This window comes from Vipera ursinii (assembly GCF_947247035.1).
Source record: "Vipera ursinii genome assembly, chromosome: 1".
NCBI classification, from domain to species: domain Eukaryota; kingdom Metazoa; phylum Chordata; class Lepidosauria; order Squamata; family Viperidae; genus Vipera; species Vipera ursinii.
Genome location: NC_139512.1, coordinates 287,133,990 through 287,153,223, shown reverse-complemented (window position 1 = coordinate 287,153,223; position 19,234 = coordinate 287,133,990). Strand labels below are relative to the sequence as shown.

General features: G+C 36.7%; 1 protein-coding gene across 1 annotated transcript in view; it reads right to left on the bottom strand.

The window, feature by feature from the left end:
* The window catches only part of RYR2 (ryanodine receptor 2), a 329,037-nt gene that overhangs the window by 53,903 nt on the left and 255,900 nt on the right, over positions 1-19,234 (bottom strand). Inside the window, exons 75-79 of the mRNA XM_083349904.1 lie at positions 16,513-16,625; positions 16,123-16,219; positions 15,256-15,359; positions 6,487-6,538; positions 5,985-6,041 (exon numbers count right to left, since the gene is read on the bottom strand). Of these exons, the coding sequence (XP_083206030.1) occupies positions 5,985-6,041; positions 6,487-6,538; positions 15,256-15,359; positions 16,123-16,219; positions 16,513-16,625 (423 nt within the window). The remainder of the gene's footprint in view (positions 1-5,984; positions 6,042-6,486; positions 6,539-15,255; positions 15,360-16,122; positions 16,220-16,512; positions 16,626-19,234) is intronic.

The window sequence follows — 19,234 nt, the reverse complement described above, 5'->3', positions numbered from 1 at the left end:
TGTACTGCTGGGAAGAGTGGAAGGAAAGAGAAGAGGCCGACATACAAGATGGATGGTTTCAATTAAGCTGCATCATCGGAAAACCTGAAGGACCAGGTTCGGAACACCTGGAGAAAATCAATCTATGTGATCAACTAAAAGTTGAGACTAACTTCATGGCAGTCAACCAGTCCACAATCACCTCTTAATCAGTACTATCAAATCTTTTTTTCTTTCTATATAATTTATCATGGATTTTTTTAAAAAAAATGTGTTTACAGAAGTTATAAGTTTTCTTTTTTTTCCATGTAGTGATTCATTCTGGCTTTCAGAGGTTTCCTAGCAGCCCAGCTACAAAGAAACCTTCCTTATAATTTGTGTCTGTATGTATGTGTGCCTTTGACTGTAGACAAGTTCCTGCAATTTTCTTAGCAACATTTTTGGAAGTGGCTTTGTCATTGCCTTCTTTCTACAGCTAAGACAGAATAGTCCAAACTGACCCAGATAGCTTTGTGCCTCAGGCAGGATTAGAATTCACAGTCTCCTAGCTGCTAGTCTGGTACATTTAATTGCTGTATCAAATTTAAATTTTTCAAATATCTATCTTCTGTGTGGAAAATAGGCTCCATATCAAATCATCACCTAAATTGAAATACATATGTTATTACTAGAAAGAAAAGGAAATGAATACCTGCAGAGTGTTACAAAGAACCAATTCATCTTTTAAATTAGGAAATACATAACCAAGCCCCAAATAAAACTGTAACATTTCCAGAAATGTCAAAGACCCTTTGTTAATTTTTATATATACATCCAAAATCCACTGGGAGGGAGACAATAATTTGGAAAACAGTATGCAATAGTTTAATGCAAATACATACTTATTTCATTAATTCAACACCATAAAAATCTATTATTTGAAACTTAATTTGCATGTAAATATACCTCTTGGTATGTTTATAACATTTGCAGTGCAATACTACGTGTTCATGGAATGTTCTCCCAGGTGCAAGTAAGACTGCAACCTCAAAAATATAAAGTTTCATTCTGCCCAATTTAATTAAATGCCTTGGTTTTGTACTTGTGTCGTTGTTGGAGAAAGAAATGAAAAGATGACCCATAAGAAGAATGCTGAAGAATGACAGCAGGCACACAGGACTGGCTTCTTATATCTCTTATCTAGATGACAGGTCAAAAAATACGGAAAACAGCAATTCACAAACAAAAAAAACTCTGTAAGATTCCTCTAATGGCTCTGTAAGATCCGTCTTCTCTGCTCCTAACATGGCAGCATGTTAGGACAGAAACCTAGCAAAAATACAGCTTGATTTCAATAATGTTTATACATTGGAATTCATTGGAATTATTTTCTAATGCTAAGCATGTCTTCATATTGAATATTTTGAGGAAAATCTGGAATATTCCAGAAGAGGGTTTTGCCAAACAATAATTCAACCACGTTCACAGGACTATACTGGGAATCCACACATCTTCTGTTGCAAGTCTCCTGTGACTTCCCATTATGTCCTTCATGTGTTTCATCCATAGAATCTCTCTTAAAGAAGATCAGGTAGATTTTTTTATTGTTTTAATTTGGGGAGGAATTTCAATCTACAATATCTTGTGTTATTATTTGTTAAAATATCATGAGAATCATGAGGAAAAATGAGATTTGTTTTCTTTGCCACAAATTAGTAGATTCCTACACTAACACTCCACCATCATCTCTTAGTCATTGACAAAAACTGCTGATTCCTACATTAGTTGTTATAAGTACTCATGGAATGATCTTATAAATGGGGGGGAATTAAAAAGACTAAATATTTAAATGTTTTTGTGCTGCCAGCCAAGAAAAGACAGTTCAAAGAGCAACATTAAAAACTCACACTCAAGTCTTGCTTTTATATTCTAGGATCACTTGCTTATTTTCTTCTCAAAGTACCTTTACCATCTTTATTCAAGATTTATGCAGTCTTATGTCTTTGTTTATATTGTTAACCACCCTTTTGTCATGGCTAAGGAAATATTAGATAGAGCAACTTCTTAAGAGTTTATTTCTCATGCATTTACCATATCTATAACTATAAAAAACTGGAAAGTCAGGTATTTGTAAAATGTTCTAACTTTTAGTATTGTTAAAGTATAGTAATGATTTTGCATGAAGACATATTATGTGTAAAAATATATCAGACTTTATTGGGATGTAGGACAAATTATTTTCTTGAACATATTATATAAATAAATAATATTCTAACATGAAATTACATGGATTAAGATTGAAATCCCAAAGGTGCTTTTTCAAAAGGCAACTGGACGACTTCCTTGAAGTCGTCTCAATTCTCATCCAAGAAGCTTCTTCAGTTCTGACTAATGGTGGAGCATGGAAGGATTTATATTCCTTGCAGTCATCTGGTCGTTAGTATTCTTTCTGAGAGTCGTTGAGGCCACTTGGACTTTTATCTGTGACCTCAGAGTCACCTGAATAGTGCAAAGGACCATGTTGTCCTTTCAGCAGTTTCAAGAAGGTTCCATACCCATTTACCTATTCAGTCAGAACTGAAGAAGCTTCTTGAATGAAAAGGAAAGTGTCCTCAAGGAAAAACAAAGTCCAGTTGTCTTTTGAAAAAGCACCTTTGGGACAACCATGACCTGGATGACTGAGAATCTCTATAGACATTAAGACTGGAAATAAGAAATATTTTTAATTACTGTTCAACTTTCACTATGATCACTGTAATTAACATCAGTTTATCAATCGTCTAGCATTTATTGAGCAAAAATAAAAAGCTTCATTCACCATACTGTGTAATGATTGAACTAAAAATAAAAATTAAGATTCTAATTCCAACATTGGGAATTCAGGTGGAAAAGTGATCATTTAATTAAAAAATATTCTGTTTTCGGAACTGCAAAGACTTTAAAGTATCAAGGCTGCTTAAGAAAACTTGTTCAAGATGTTGAGTCGAATAAAACTACATGTCACAAAATTAATCCCACATAAGCACACAACACATTATTTTACCTTGCTGCGTTGGGATCCTGTGACCTTAAGGAAAGGTGAGGATAAGAAGTGAAATAGCAATAAGAAAACTGTCCAAAGTACTCTGACGATAGCTGATCAACTAAATGCACAGTTCAAATTGTAATTCTTGAAGAACGATTGCTTGGATCCCCATATATTTCGTAACAACTTAAAATTTAAATGCAAAAACGAGAAAAGTTTCAACCTATATGGTTTTATTTAACATTCAATTGTTTTAATACATTCTCTCCCTCCCCACAACATATTTCCTATACAAACCAGGATTGTCCTAGTATAGATTTGCTTAACAGTCACATCACAAGATATACTTTATACATCCTCTTAGTTTTTAAAAGAACCTGACATTTAAAATAGTTTCAAGAGTTTTCAGCTGAACAAATTCCATAACTTTTACTTGATAACTAACAATTTATTTGTAAATTCTAATTATATGAATATTTTTACTAATAAGGATACTTTGAAAATATACATGTCTTTATCAAGGTTTATAATAATTTACAAGATGGAAATACAGTGGCAAATGAAAACAAACAACAAAAGATATATACTTCCCAAGTAGACAACAGTGATTAGTGTTAGCAGACAAAGATGAAGAGCAAGGACGAGAATATCAAAGCGACAAAGAAGAGTTCTGAATAGAGCTAATTTTAATTTGGTTATATTTTCTGTTATTTTTACTTACACTGAGGGAAGAGCAAAACTGAAGCTTCTCTTCTCATTACAAACAAATGTATTTATAATCACAATGGCACATATAATCAACTTTCTTACCAAACTCAATGCTTTAAAATAATAAAAAATCTCTATATAACTAATATTTTGCTTGCCCCAACACACACTTTACAACATTATGAAGAGAAACAAATTCTTACTGACTGCAGAAGAAAATGGGAAGCATTTGAGTATGAAATTAAACTTTTTCAATTAATAAAATTAAGGATTTAAATTGTTACTACTTGAGTTCTATTGAGATCCCTGTGGTTCCTTTATAAATCAAAATAAAGTATTTTATTTTGTAATATAATATAAGTTTTTTTCATAATATGAAATTCAAAGTAGGGCAAAATTTAACTTTTATAATTTAATAAGTTGCTAACAGTTTAAATTTAGTATAAGTATTGTCTATTCCAACTTCAATGAGTACTTCATCTTATTTGTTGTTGCATTTCTATAATTTGGTTAATTTAGTTTTAAAAGACATTTTACAATAGAGTCATTAGAAATGAAACAGTTCAAATTCTGCTTTAAAAAAATCCAAAACTTCTAGGAGATATATTGGAAACACTGATAACTGTGCCATGTCAGCTGATATATTCAAAGATGCCTCATACAACAACTGAATTTCAGATTTGTCTATGTCAATTGTCACTGCTAATTTGATAAGGGACTGGATAAATAAATAATAGGCACGAAGTGCCCTAAGTGTACTTATGTAAAAATCGTAACAACTGACTCAAGCTAATTGTTTCCAATCACTAATGGCAAGAAATACAAAATTATGGTGAGTGATTGCTTTATAAATTTATAGGGGTGATCTCAAAAGGTCTTTGATCCTATCAATAAGTGCAAGGTAATGTCTTATAGTAACTGAATTCATTAAGATAATAACAGCTCTTCATCTAACCCAAAGCTCATAATCTCAATACACAGATGAGTTTCTTCTGACAGACAAGTTTATAACCCATACTGATTTTTTCCAGTATTAGCTCTTTGCTCAGAACTCCAACATGTGGTAAAATAAAAAAAATATTTTGCTTCAAATAGAATATAGAGGGGCTGGTCTTATGATACATGGCACATATCCAAGAGGACAAAATACATGAGCAAAGCAAACTTGAGCCATTCCTCTGGGCATTATTATCTTGATTTATCTGAGAAACACATAATTCTATATATAAGGTGAGATACCTGGGGGGATAGGAAAAATAAGAGGGTAGACAGAATTCACATTTATATGTTGGATAATTTTACATTCAGGTATGTAGAAATTGAGATTCCAGATCTGGCTGTCTTCATTTACAGATAATCTTTAACTTGCTACCACAGTTGGGACCAGAATTTCTGTTGCTAAGTATCCCACTGCCAAGTGAGTCGTATCCAATTTTATGACTTTTTTGCCATGGTTGTTAAGTGAATCACTGCAATTACTAAGTGGATCATACTTCCCCTATTAACTTTCCTTGTCAGAAGCCAAGCAGGGAAAGTTGCAAAATGCTACCATGTGATCTCAGGACACTGAAACCATTGTAGATACATGCCAGTTGCCAAGTACCTGAATTTTGATCATATGACTGCAATGGTTGTACGTGTAAGGACCAGCCATAAGTCACTTTTTTCAGTGCCATTGTAACTTGAAATGGTTGCTGAATGAATGGTTGTAAGTCAAGGACTACCTGCATATCTTTCTAAGAACAGGTAAAGACTGTAATAAACTATACAGAAGGGAACTCTTAATTTAACTCTTTTAAATGATGCAAAACATAACAAAATTTCTCATAAATATCTAACCAGAATCTCATAATAATGGTTCACTGGCACTGGTCTCTTAACACTATTCTTTAAGTTGGTCTTGCCCTATAAAATCTTTTCTATACCGAGTATAATATACTTTAAAACCTAGCAGTAAACTCTCTAACCATCAGAGCATCATACTACTTAAGTATATTTGGTGAACAAAATCCATAGCCAAGTATTTGTCTAAGAGTTTCAAACAAGACTTTGGAGGTTCTTCATCAAAACTCTTCTCAATTGTCATGGAAGTAATGTAAAATACTTTAACTTTGGATTTTAATGTGGTCAGATTTTTAGTATTGTTTAAAATAATATTTTATCAACCAGATAAAATCTGTTATCAGAATTATATGTTTACATATTGAAAAGCATGAACTACAAATGCTGCTACATGGGACACTATGGAATAATGAACAAAATAAAAGATTAAAATAGACAATATTAATCTTACTTCAAAGCTCTTTACTTCCTCTTCACCATCATTGTTATCTTCTTCATCATGGCAACTCTGAAAAAACAGTGTGTTCACAAATGTTTTTTTAATTAAAATATGTTTTGTTTCAAGATTATTTCTGGCTCTTATTAGGATAAAATAAAGCAGAGACATAAATTGCATATCTTGCATAACATTAGGGGACTGTTGACAGGAAACTTTGCTGATTTTGCTCCATTATTGGGGTCAGCTGTGTAGTCAATTCCCAACAATTACTTAGAATCTAACCAGTTTTAATGCCATGGGGAAACTACACCCCCAACACTGCTGGTGCATCTTGGTCATCTTACAGCCAAGAAATAGTGGACAGGAGGAATCAGATTAATAGGTGAGCCAGCGAAGAAGAATGGAATTTGTAATGTTCATTTGATTAGAAAGTATCAAGGTTTGCATTGCATGTCAAAGAATGATAAAACAAGTGACACAAAACAACCTTATGCATTCTGGTGAAAAAAATTACCTTTGCCATAATATCAGCATATGCCATATACAAGTAATCTTCGTCCAATTTACTGTGATATAGAAAAGAAAAAAACAGGAGGTTACAATTATCATTCGAGCTGGTCTGTATCTAGAGTAAAAGTTTCATATGTAAGAAAGCATGATAGACTAATGAAGGGGAAAATATGATTATTGGAAGAGCAGTTAGTCTAGGTTTTGCCATATCTGCAGAAATCTTGGTGATCATATGTAGTGAAAGATAAGTTGAAGGAGGAACACTAAAGAAAATGAAATGACATCAAAAATCTATGCTGACATTAAGATCAAGAACTCCTCCAACATAAACATAAAACATATATATACATATACATACATACTTCTCTCAGAAGAAGGAAGCAGAAACCACTAGCCTGATGATGACAGATGGGATTTCGTCGAAACGTTGCGCCTACACCTTTAGTTCTACGCGGGGAAAAACCCGAAAAACCAAGGATCCATATACATACATATATACATACATATATACATACATATATACATATACATATACATATACATATACATATACATATACATATACATATATATATATATATATATATATATATATATATATATATATATATGGATCTTTGGTCATTCAGGTTTTTTCACGCGTAGAATTAAAGGTGTAGGAGCAACGTTTCAACGGAATCCCATTCGTCATCATCAGGCTAGTGGCTTCAGCTTCCTTCTTCTGGGAGAAGCATGTGGTAGTGGCTGTTTGTTCCTCTTTTTTAAACTGCCAGGGGTGTGTGTTCTGTGGGTGGAGGTGTGCTCTGATTGGGTGGGGGATTAAGTGTGTTCTGATTGGGTGGGAGTGTGTTTTGAATGGTGGGTGTGTTCTGATTGGGTGGGGGTGTGTTTTGAGTGGATGGGCTGGTCTCAGCTGCCAGCCTTAGACCTGAGCTGGTGAGTTGTGCTGCTTTTGTTCGGCTTCGTGTTTGTGGTGGTGCCATGTTTTTATAGTGGGTGTCAGTTTGTTTATTGTGTGGTTTGGAGGGGTTTAAAGTGGCTGATGTTGCAGCTGTAGTTAGGTTTCTGTTTTGTGGTTGTGCCTCGTTATCATTGTGGGTTTGGATTTGCTTTTTGAATGGTTGTGTGGTGGTGATGTCATGTGATGTTATCATGAGTTTGGGTCTGGTATCATTCTTGGTGGTTGGGACTCGTCTGTCAATCAAGGCGGGTTTCCTCAGAAAACAAATATATATACTAACTGATGAGAACATAAAGAGTTCGAAATGATCATCTTAGCCTCCCAAATTCTTTATTAGCAATTTGAATAATTTGCACAAATAATGAGCTGTCATAAGTTGACTAGTTCCTGTGGATAAGCCCTGAGTCGGGCCAAAACAGGAATGAAAGAGTTAATTAGCAAGGTCCATTCAAAAAGCCTTGACAAATACTTAAACATACATTTGCCTTGCCTTCCAGCTAATAAAAAGGGAGAAAGAACCCGTGGCTCAGGACGTTAAAACACTGCCTGATATATATAATAAGCCCAGGTTCGAATCTCAGATAAAGGGTATGACTAACTGATGAGAACATAAAGAGTTCGAAATGATCATCTTAGCCTCCCAAATTCTTTATTAGCAATTTGAATAATTTGCATATATATATATATATATATATATATATATATATATATATATATATATATATATATGTTTTCTGAGGTTTTCGCGGGTGTTCGTATGTGCATCTTTGGTTTTTCGGGTTTTTCCCCGCGTAGAATTAAAGGTGTAGGCGCAACGTTTCGACGGAATCCCATCCGTCATCATCAGGCTTCTGCTTCCTTCTTCTGGGAGAAGCATGTGGCTGTTTGTTCCTCTTTTTTAAACTGCCAGAGGGGGTGTGTTCTGTGGAGGTGTGCTCTGATTGGGTAGGGGACCAAGTGTGTTCTGATTGGGTGGGAGTGTGTTTTGAATGGTGGGTGTGTTCTGATTGGGTGGGGGTGTGTTCTGAGTGGATGGGCTGGTCTCAGCTGCCAGCTCCAGACCTGAGCTGGTGAGTTGTGCTGCTTTTGTTCGGCTTCGTGTTTGTGGTGGTGCCATGTTTTTATAGTGGGTGTCAGTTTGTTTATTGTGTGGTTTGGAGGGGTTTAAAGTGGCTGATGTTGCAGCTGTAGTTAGGTTTCTGTTTTGTGGTTGTGCCTCGTTATCATTGTGGGTTTGGATTTGCTTTTTGAATGGTTGTGTGGTGGTGATGTCATGTGATGTTATCATGAGTTTGGGTCTGGTATCATTCTTGGTGGTTGGGACTCGTCTGTCAATCAAGGCGGGTTTCCTCAGAAAACAAATATATATACTAACTGATGAGAACATAAAGAGTTCGAAATGATCATCTTAGCCTCCCAAATTCTTTATTAGCAATTTGAATAATTTGCACAAATAATGAGCTGTCATAAGTTGACTAGTTCCTGTGGATAAGCCCTGAGTCGGGCCAAAACAGGAATGAAAGAGTTAATTAGCAAGGTCCATTCAAAAAGCCTTGACAAATACTTAAACATACATTTGCCTTGCCTTCCAGCTAATAAAAAGGGAGAAAGAACCCGTGGCTCAGGACGTTAAAACACTGCCTGATATATATAATAAGCCCAGGTTTGAATCTCAGATAAAGGGTATGACTAACTGATGAGAACATAAAGAGTTCGAAATGATCATCTTAGCCTCCCAAATTCTTTATTAGCAATTTGAATAATTTGCATATATATATATATATATATATATATATATATATATATATATATATATATATATATATATATTGTTTTCGTAGATTCTCGCGGGTGTCTGTATGTGTAGATCTAGAGTCTCGGGTTTCTTCCCGCGTTCCTTTCATCTTCAGAAAGTTGTGGCGACGTTTCGACGAAATCCCATCCGTCATCATCAGGCCGGAGTGTTCCTCCTGCTGCTTCCAGGAGCAATGCGTGGTCTGGCTGTTCCTTTCCTTCCAACTGCCGGTGGGGCTGTGTTCTGACTGGGTGGAGGCGTGGCTGCTTTCTGATTGGGTGGGGGTGTCCTCCGATTGGGTGGAGGCGTGGTTGTCTTCTGATTGAGTGGAGGCGTGGCTGTCTTCTGATTGGGTGGATGCGTGGTTGTCTTCTGATTGGTTGGAGGCGTGGCTGTCTTCTGATTGGGTGGGGTGTGTTCTGAATGGGTGGGGTTTTTTGTTGTGTTGTAATATCCTGAGTGTTGTGATTTGGTGTCCTGAGGACATCTTCACTAGTACACATCTTCACTAGTACAACACATAAACACTACGGGACACAACATCAATTTTGAAGGTACAAAAACAATCGCCAAAATAGAACATCTCAATAGCAGAATAATCAGAGAAGCCATTGAAATAGAAAAACACCCTGACAGTATGAACAAGCGAGACGACACCTCCCGCCTACATGACATTTGGAAACCAGCATTGATAGAGAAACGAATTTCAGCAAACAAGGATTTAAAAAACCAACAAACAACCCCAAATGCCACCAGCCCCAGCAAGACTCATCCACACCCAGAACAAAAACTCCCCCACACAGAAGACAGAACAAGTCAAGCAAAAGTGCCATCACCCAAGCAGAAGAACGCACACACGAACCTGACTGACCCATACCAGAGATACATAGCAGGTCCTCGAACTCGGAGCCAAACCAAAGCTCTGGAGGCCACTACACAGCCCACTCCTCAGGACACCAAATCACAACACTCAGGATATTACAACACAACAAAAAACCCCACCCATTCAGAACACACCCCACCCAATCAGAAGACAGCCACGCCTCCAACCAATCAGAAGACAACCACGCATCCACCCAATCAGAAGACAGCCACGCCTCCACTCAATCAGAAGACAACCACGCCTCCACCCAATCGGAGGACACCCCCACCCAATCAGAAAGCAGCCACGCCTCCACCCAGTCAGAACACAGCCCCACCGGCAGTTGGAAGGAAAGGAACAGCCAGACCACGCATTGCTCCTGGAAGCAGCAGGAGGAACACTCCGGCCTGATGATGACGGATGGGATTTCGTCGAAACGTCGCCACAACTTTCTGAAGATGAAAGGAACGCGGGAAGAAACCCGAGACTCTAGATCTACATATATATATATATATATATATATATATATATATATATATATATATATATATATATATATATATATATATATATATATATATGTTTTCTGAGGTTTTCGCGGGTGTTCGTATGTGCATCTTTGGTTTTTCGGGTTTTTCCCCGCGTAGAATTAAAGGTGTAGGCGCAACGTTTCGACGGAATCCCATCCGTCATCATCAGGCTTCTGCTTCCTTCTTCTGGGAGAAGCATGTGGCTGTTTGTTCCTCTTTTTTAAACTGCCAGAGGGGGTGTGTTCTGTGGAGGTGTGCTCTGATTGGGTAGGGGACCAAGTGTGTTCTGATTGGGTGGGAGTGTGTTTTGAATGGTGGGTGTGTTCTGATTGGGTGGGGGTGTGTTCTGAGTGGATGGGCTGGTCTCAGCTGCCAGCTCCAGACCTGAGCTGGTGAGTTGTGCTGCTTTTGTTCGGCTTCGTGTTTGTGGTGGTGCCATGTTTTTATAGTGGGTGTCAGTTTGCTTATTGTGTGGTTTGGAGGGGTTTAAAGTGGCTGATGTTGCAGCTGTAGTTAGGTTTCTGTTTTGTGGTTGTGCCTCGTTATCATTGTGGGTTCAGATTTGCTTTTTGAATGGTTGTGTGGTGGTGATGTCATGTGGTGTTATCATGAGTTTGGGTCTATCATTCTTGGTGGTTGGGACTCGTCTGTCAATCAAGGCGGGTTTCCAAATGGTTGGTAGGTGAGAGGTATCATCTCGTTTGTTTATGCTGTGGGGGCGTTTTTCTATCTCAATGGCTTCTCTGATTATTCTGTTGTTAAAATGTTCAATTTTGGCGAGATAGTTTTGGTTTTTTTAAAATCAATTTCATGTCCCGTGGCTTCAAAGTGTTGGACCAGGGATGAAGTTTGTTCTCCTTTTCTGAGTGAGTTTTTGTGCTCTTCAATGTGTGCACTTATTCTTCTGTTGGTCTGTCCGATGTATGTGGTGGGGCAGGTGGTGCATGTATAAGAAACCCACCTTGATTGACAGACGAGTCCCAACCACCAAGAATGATAGACCCAAACTCATGATAACACCACATGACATCACCACCACACAACCATTCAAAAAGCAAATCCGAACCCACAATGATAACGAGGCACAACCACAAAACAGAAACCTAACTACAGCTGCAACATCAGCCACTTTAAACCCCTCAAAACCACACAATAAGCAAACTGACACCCACTATAAAAACATGGCACCACCACAAACACGAAGCCGAACAAAAGCAGCACAACTCACCAGCTCAGGTCTAAGGCTGGCAGCTGAGACCAGCCCATCCACTCAAAACACACCCCCACCCAATCAGAACACACCCACCATTCAAAACACACTCCCACCCAATCAGAACACACTTACTCCCCCACCCAATCAGAGCACACCACCCACAGAACACACCCCCTCTGGCAGTTTAAAAAAGAGGAACAAACAGCCACATGCTTCTCCCAGAAGAAGGAAGCAGAAGCCACCAGCCTGATGATGACGGATGGGATTCCGTCGAAACGTCGCCCCTACACCTTTAGTTCTACGCGGGGAAAAACCCGAATAACCAAAGATCCATATATATATATATATATATATATATATATATATATATATATATATATATATATATATATATATGGATCCTTGGTTTTCCGGGTTTTTCCCCGCGTAGAATTAAAGGTGTAGGCGCAACGTTTCGACGGAATCCCATCCGTCATCATCAGGCTTCTGCTTCCTTCTTCTGGGAGAAGCATGTGGCTGTTTGTTCCTCTTTTTTAAACTGCCAGAGGGGGTGTGTTCTGTGGAGGTGTGCTCTGATTGGGTAGGGGACCAAGTGTGTTCTGATTGGGTGGGAGTGTGTTTTGAATGGTGGGTGTGTTCTGATTGGGTGGGGGTGTGTTCTGAGTGGATGGGCTGGTCTCAGCTGCCAGCTCCAGACCTGAGCTGGTGAGTTGTGCTGCTTTTGTTCGGCTTCGTGTTTGTGGTGGTGCTATGTTTTTATAGTGGGTGTCAGTTTGTTTATTGTGTGGTTTAGAGGGGTTTAAAGTGGCTGATGTTGCAGCTGTAGTTAGGTTTCTGTTTTGTGGTTGTGTGTCTTTATCGTTGTGGGTTCGGATTTGCTTTTTGAATGGTTGTGTGGTGGTGATGTCATGTGATGTTATCATGAGTTTGGGTCTGGTATCATTCTTGGTGGTTGGGCTTCGTCTGTCAATCAAGGCAGGTTTCCAAATGGCTGGTAGACGAGAGGTATCATCTCGTTTATTCATGCTGTGGGGGCGTTTTTCTATCTCAATGGCTTCTCTGATTATTCTATTGTTAAAATGTTCAATTTTGGCGATAGTTTTGGTTTTTTTAAAATCAATTTCATGTCCCGTGGCTTCAAAGTGTTGGACCAGGGATGAAGTTTGTTCTCCCTTTCTGAGTGAGTTTTTGTGCTCTTCAATGCGTGCACTTATTCTTCTGTTGGTCTGTCCGATGTATGTGGTGGGGCAGGTGGTGCATGGGATTTCGTATACTCCTTGGTTTTCTAACCCAATTATGTCCTTGGGGTTTCTTAGGATGGTGGATATTTTTCTGTCTGTGTAGAATGCTGTTTTGATGTTGTGTTTTTGGAGGACCTTGCTGATTCTGTCTGTTTAATTCTACGCGGGGAAAAACCCGAAAAACCAAGGATCCACATACAGGCACCCGCGAAAACCTCAGAAAACATATATATATATATATATATATATATATATATATATATATATATATATATATATATATATATATATATATATATATATATATATATATATATATATATATATATATATATATATATATATATAGACACACACATATATATACATACATATATATATATACATACATACATACATATATATATATATATATATATATATATATATATATATATATATATTCAAGTTTAATAGTTTAAATTTTTTATTTTCACTTCAAATTTTTGGCCTTTTCGTTTAGTTTTTAATATCATTTATAACAATAAACATTATATTTCAAATTAGCTATAAACAAACTAAGGTGCACTAATAGTGAAACCGTATATCAGAGGTCTTCAACCTTTTGGGCACCAGGGACCGATTCCGTGGAGAGAGGTTTTTCCACGGACTGGAGAGTGCATGGTTTTGTGTGCTGCCTGCAAACCCGTGAATGGGGATTTGCTTGTTTGTGCGGACCAGTTGCTGGCATGCTGCGGTGCAGTACCAGTCCACGGACCAGGGATTGGGGACCCCTGCCATATATAATAGTGGATAAACTGAACATTTTAGGTGCTAAAATGCGCCCCAAATACCTTATATATAGTTGGGTTTATCTATGAATCTTAAATGGACTCCAGAAGATGGTAGAGGACAGGAACGCCTGGAGGAACGTTGTCCATAGTGTCGCGATGGGTCGGACACTACTTCGCAGCTAACAACAACTTATCTATCTGGACCTGGATGCCTTGCGTACAGTCACTCATGCCCTTGTGACCTCTCGTCTAGACTACTGCAATGTTCTTTACATGGGGCTGCCCTTGAGATCCACTCAGAAGCTTCAGCTGGTACAGAATGCAGCTGCGCGAGTTCTTTTGGGGGTCTCCCGATACTCCCATATTACACCTCTGCTCCGTGAGCTGCATTGGCTTCCAGTTGCTTTCCGGGTGAAATTCAAGGTGCTGGTGATGACATACAAAGCCCTACATGGCATGGGTCCGGATTACCTACGGGAGCACCTACTGCCGGTGTCAACCTCCCTCCGTCCCGTACGTTCCCACAGAGAGGGCCTCCTCAGGGTACCACCGGTCAGAGAATGTTGGGTTTGGAACCGCTTACCAGCTGAACTCCGGATGGGCCCCGACCTTCGCTCCTTCCGGCGTGATCTAAAAACTTATCTATTTGAACAAGCCGGCCTGGCCTGATGGGTTTGGGTTTTAACATTATTTTAACTAACCTACTACATTGGGCACAATCATTTAACTTTAAATCTTGTATCCTGTATTCTTATTTTTGTTGCCCTGTACACCGCCCTGAGTCCTTCGGGAGAAGGGCGGTATATAAATCAAATAAATAAATAAATAAATAAATCTATGAATATATACTGTAATACTTCTTAAAGGACCCCTATTTCCTATTTATACTCACATATAAGCCGATCCACAGATAAGTAGATCCTTGAATTTTTTACCGAAATAACATGAAAAATGCAAGTTGGCTTATCCACAGGTGGAACTCTTTTCATGATATATTTTTTAAAGGGTCAAGGGTCAGCTTATTCATGAAGGACATATACAAAATTATATATGGTATGCTGTTTTGGATTCTGTTTTTTCTAATAACACAACAGAGAAATATACGGTAAATCATGTAATTTCTTGTGTACCCTAACCAGTAAGGAAATAATCCTACTTGTTCAATCTTATTTGCTAATTAAATTTGTATAAAGTATAATGGTTTTCCATCATTTATTGATGAGAAGTTTGTAGATATACCTGAACACAAAATTGGCTCAAATTTCATGAATCAACCTGATAGTACTTTGATATTTAACTCCACATTACTTTTTCTAGCGGCAAGAAGTATTTTGTATCTAGATGTGAAAATAAAGCAATTTACAAAGAATCATTAATATCTTCTCTGTTTTGTCTCACCATTTTTCAGTTAAAGCTGTTCGACTGAATAGTAAAATAAGTTGATGCAAAGGATCAACTCTCTTAATACATTCATCTTCTTCTGTTGGTTCTGCTCCAGGTTTCTGCAGCAAGAAACAGAAGAAGAAAAACATTAAAAGAAAATATTTGAGATCTCAGACGTAGATATATTTGGGCATCATACTGAGAGCGATCAAACTTATTTCCAAACAAATTTACATTAGGGATGCTTGAGAATTTGATTTTTAGATATTTAAATATGAACTAACTTGAATTACATTTCTTGAATCATTGTGAAAAACTCAATTTTTCATAGGTTTGCATACCTTCCAAAATGCTATACCATACTATGCTCAAAATACATATTAAGCATACAATATATATTTAAATATATTTTTATTTACATATTGTAAATTAATGCACACACAAGATAGAAAACAGGAACATCTGTCAAAGTAAAAAATCAGAAATAGGCGGATAATAAATCAGAAATATATATCATGTTAGAACTGATTCTATAATTATACTGACAAATGTAATGTTAGAGTGATAGCTGTAGTGCTGGAAAGGAACAAAAATAGCATATATATTTACAGTTTATGCATCTTAATGTACAAAATTCAAGATATCCAAGGTAGCCTCAAAGGGATTTCTTGCAGTCTACAAGAAGCTGGACATATAAATTGTAGTATCTCCCACTATTTTTGAACTTTTTTATTTTTTGTTTTATTTTTTGATAAAATTAAAAACCGTGGCATTACCAAAATAACAAGCAAATTCTATAGTTTACTAATGGCTGAATTTGACCAGGTTACATACTACAATACAATTCAAAACAAATAACCAGTTGAATCAATTCTAACATACTGCTAAGTCTTCTATCAACGTATCTTCAAAATAATGGTCTTCTGTTTCCACCCAGGACTTTTCATATCCCTGAAGAAAAAGATTGACAGCTCGGTGCCTTAAAAAAAAGTCAACAAAATATATGTATTTTTAAATGTATGCCCACTTATTGAATATTCAAAATATTTACTATATAAAATATCTATCATTGAATACAGAAGCAGCATATATTTATTAGCTAATTTATATGAAGAAGAAATAAAGTCCCAGTGAACAGACCTTCATCCTAAAGACAGAATTGACAGTACTGCTATGTCCTTTTGTCATTTCTTTTTTCTAAAGCTATTAATGCTACTGAACTTTGCACTGTGATTTTGTTGTGTTTCTCATCTCTGTAGAGATCGCACATACCGTGGAAGATTATATAGTGGCGCCATTCTGAAGCAAGCCACCACAGCTCTTTTTCTCTGTTTGGACAAGAGTTTATGCCATACTGCCTTTTTTGACCTTTGAGGATGTTCAACCTATAGAACAAAAAACAATGAAAATCAGAAATCACTTAATAGATGCTTATTTATTTTTAAGATATAAGGCTGCCATTTCACAACTTTTACTAGGGAGTAAATCCCATTAAACTGAATGTAAATTAATGTGAATGAAACTGAATTAAACAGTCACTTAACCCAGTCCATCTCACAGGGTTGTTGTGGGGAAAGCAGGAAGAGGAAGAAGTATTAGGTATGTTCGTCATTTTAAGATATTTATAAACAATAATAGAGGCAGGATAAAAAAACCAAATAAATAAATTTTATTTAAACTTTTTAGTTAATATGCATAGGATTTTGCTGCTAAAAATGAAATTTTGTAAATATTAGAACTAGGCTACTGCTAAGCTTGTAAGCCGCCCTGAGTCTTTGGATAAGGGCGGGATATAAATGTAATAAAAATAAAATAAAATAAAATAAATCATGTTAGCTGAAATCCAGCGTAAACTCATAAATATATTGGTCAAGAACCATTTTAATTATTATCTTTTGCTCTAGTAACTATAATGATAGAGAAAACAAGCATTTGTATGATTTGGGTATAATCAAATATTGTATTAGCTGCAAACTAAAAGTACAATATTTTAAAACTGTAGTCAATCTTTGTCAAACTATTGACAATCATAGATTAAATTGTTAAATTCCAGATATATGCATAGTTAACTTTCTTACATCCCACTGGGAAGTTTTAAACTATACCACAGCTATAATTTGCTTTTAAATTCAGGTTTTGGAAATTGTAAGTATACAAGATTAATCTACATACCTAAAAGAATGTTCTGTTTTGTTCTACATTTTCTGCATCACTTATTGTATGTAAAGAAATTAGAAAAAAAACTCTTTTGTTTCTATATGCAGGTAGTCGTCAATTAATTCATTCAAGTCTCATTCAGCGATTACTCAAACTTTTGATAGTGCCGAAAAAGTAGATTTATCCAACTAGTATCCAATCTTACGATCATCATAGCATCCCATGGTGACATGATCACCATTTGCAACCTTCCTAGCCAGTTGCCACCAAGTGAAGTCAATGAGGTAGCCAGCAGAAATTTGCACGTCGCAGTCATGTAACAATGCTTAACAACTGCAAGTGATTTGCTTAATGATCATAGCAGAACTGATGCTGTAAGTCAGACATAATCACTTGATGTTTCATTTAATGATCACATAACTTAATAATAGTCCCAATTGCAGCCATTAAGTGAAAACTACCTGTATTGCTCATTTGGAAAACAATTTTCCTTCTCTTTTGTGGCTCTCAGGTTGTGGAATGCACTTCCCAAGGAAGTATATTTGCTGATAGAAGGAAATATTTGCAAGATCCATTCTGAGTCGATCACCAGGACCAAATATTTATTCTTCCAAGCTTTCAGGCTTGTGCTGGACCCATCATCAGGAAACTTCTCTCTCTCCAGAAACTATGCACTGGTCTGTTCTATGCATAAATCAGGTAAATCAGGTACTTAGGGGCCAAAGGTGTGACGGCACAAGGAAATGACAAATAACCACTTATTGGCCAGGCATCAATGCCCAATTAACAACTAAAAGCTACAGCCAACCAGGAACCATACAAATGCAGCACGTAGAACAGCCCAGTGCACACATTCTGGAGAGAGAGGTTTCCTGATTATGGGTTCCAGCATGAGCCCAAAAGCTTGAAAGAATAATTTTTTGGTCCTGGTAACTAAATTATAACATAATCCTGGGACACGTATATTTACCTTCATTTGCAAGAGAATATTTGCAGCTCAGAATTGAACTGTGAGTTCCTTGGTGCTCTCTGAGCTTGGTGGTTTTCTTGCATTACCAAACTTGATAACATCATCAGTGCTAATTACCATTGATGATGTTATCTAGTTTGGTAATGAAATGTCTGTAAGAAAACCATGAACCTCAGAGAGCACTGAGGACCCCACAGAAGTATACTTGGTCTTCACTCTCCCATTATTTAGGAAAATGAGAAAACTGTCTATTTTTCACCAAGCTTTTAACTGTGATTTTTTAAAATTGATATTGATTTTATTTTTAGAATGTTTGTTACATTTTATATTTTACCTTTTTTCTGTAAGCCATCTTGAATGTGCCAACAAAACAGCAGGATAAAAATCCAAAATAGGCAGAGTAATCTGTTTTACAATTTTACTAAAAGAATAGGTGACGTGACCGCAAGATTATCTCAGATATTTCTGAATTATGCTCACAGCACTTCAGTTTGACTGTCTTTTGAAATAACCAGGATGAGCATATAATTTCCCATATAATTACATAGGATTCTTGAGATGGTGAATGGCAAAATGATCAATACAATGCATTACAGATTGAGTTATTGGTTGCCCATTACTATGTTACTGTTACTATTTCTGTATTAAATTAGTTGTCTTCATTCTTTGTTTTGCTTTGTTGTCCATGAGAGTGTCATTTATCTATTCTTTAAAGCATGACCGTATTGCTATAAAAGTAACAATTGTACTAATTCTGTTCCTTTGTAGTAGATTTTTTCCATTATTAATGTCACTACATAGTAAATACATACTATGTACTGCATAGTAGAAAATGCCATTGACTAATATGTGCAGCTATAGAAATTG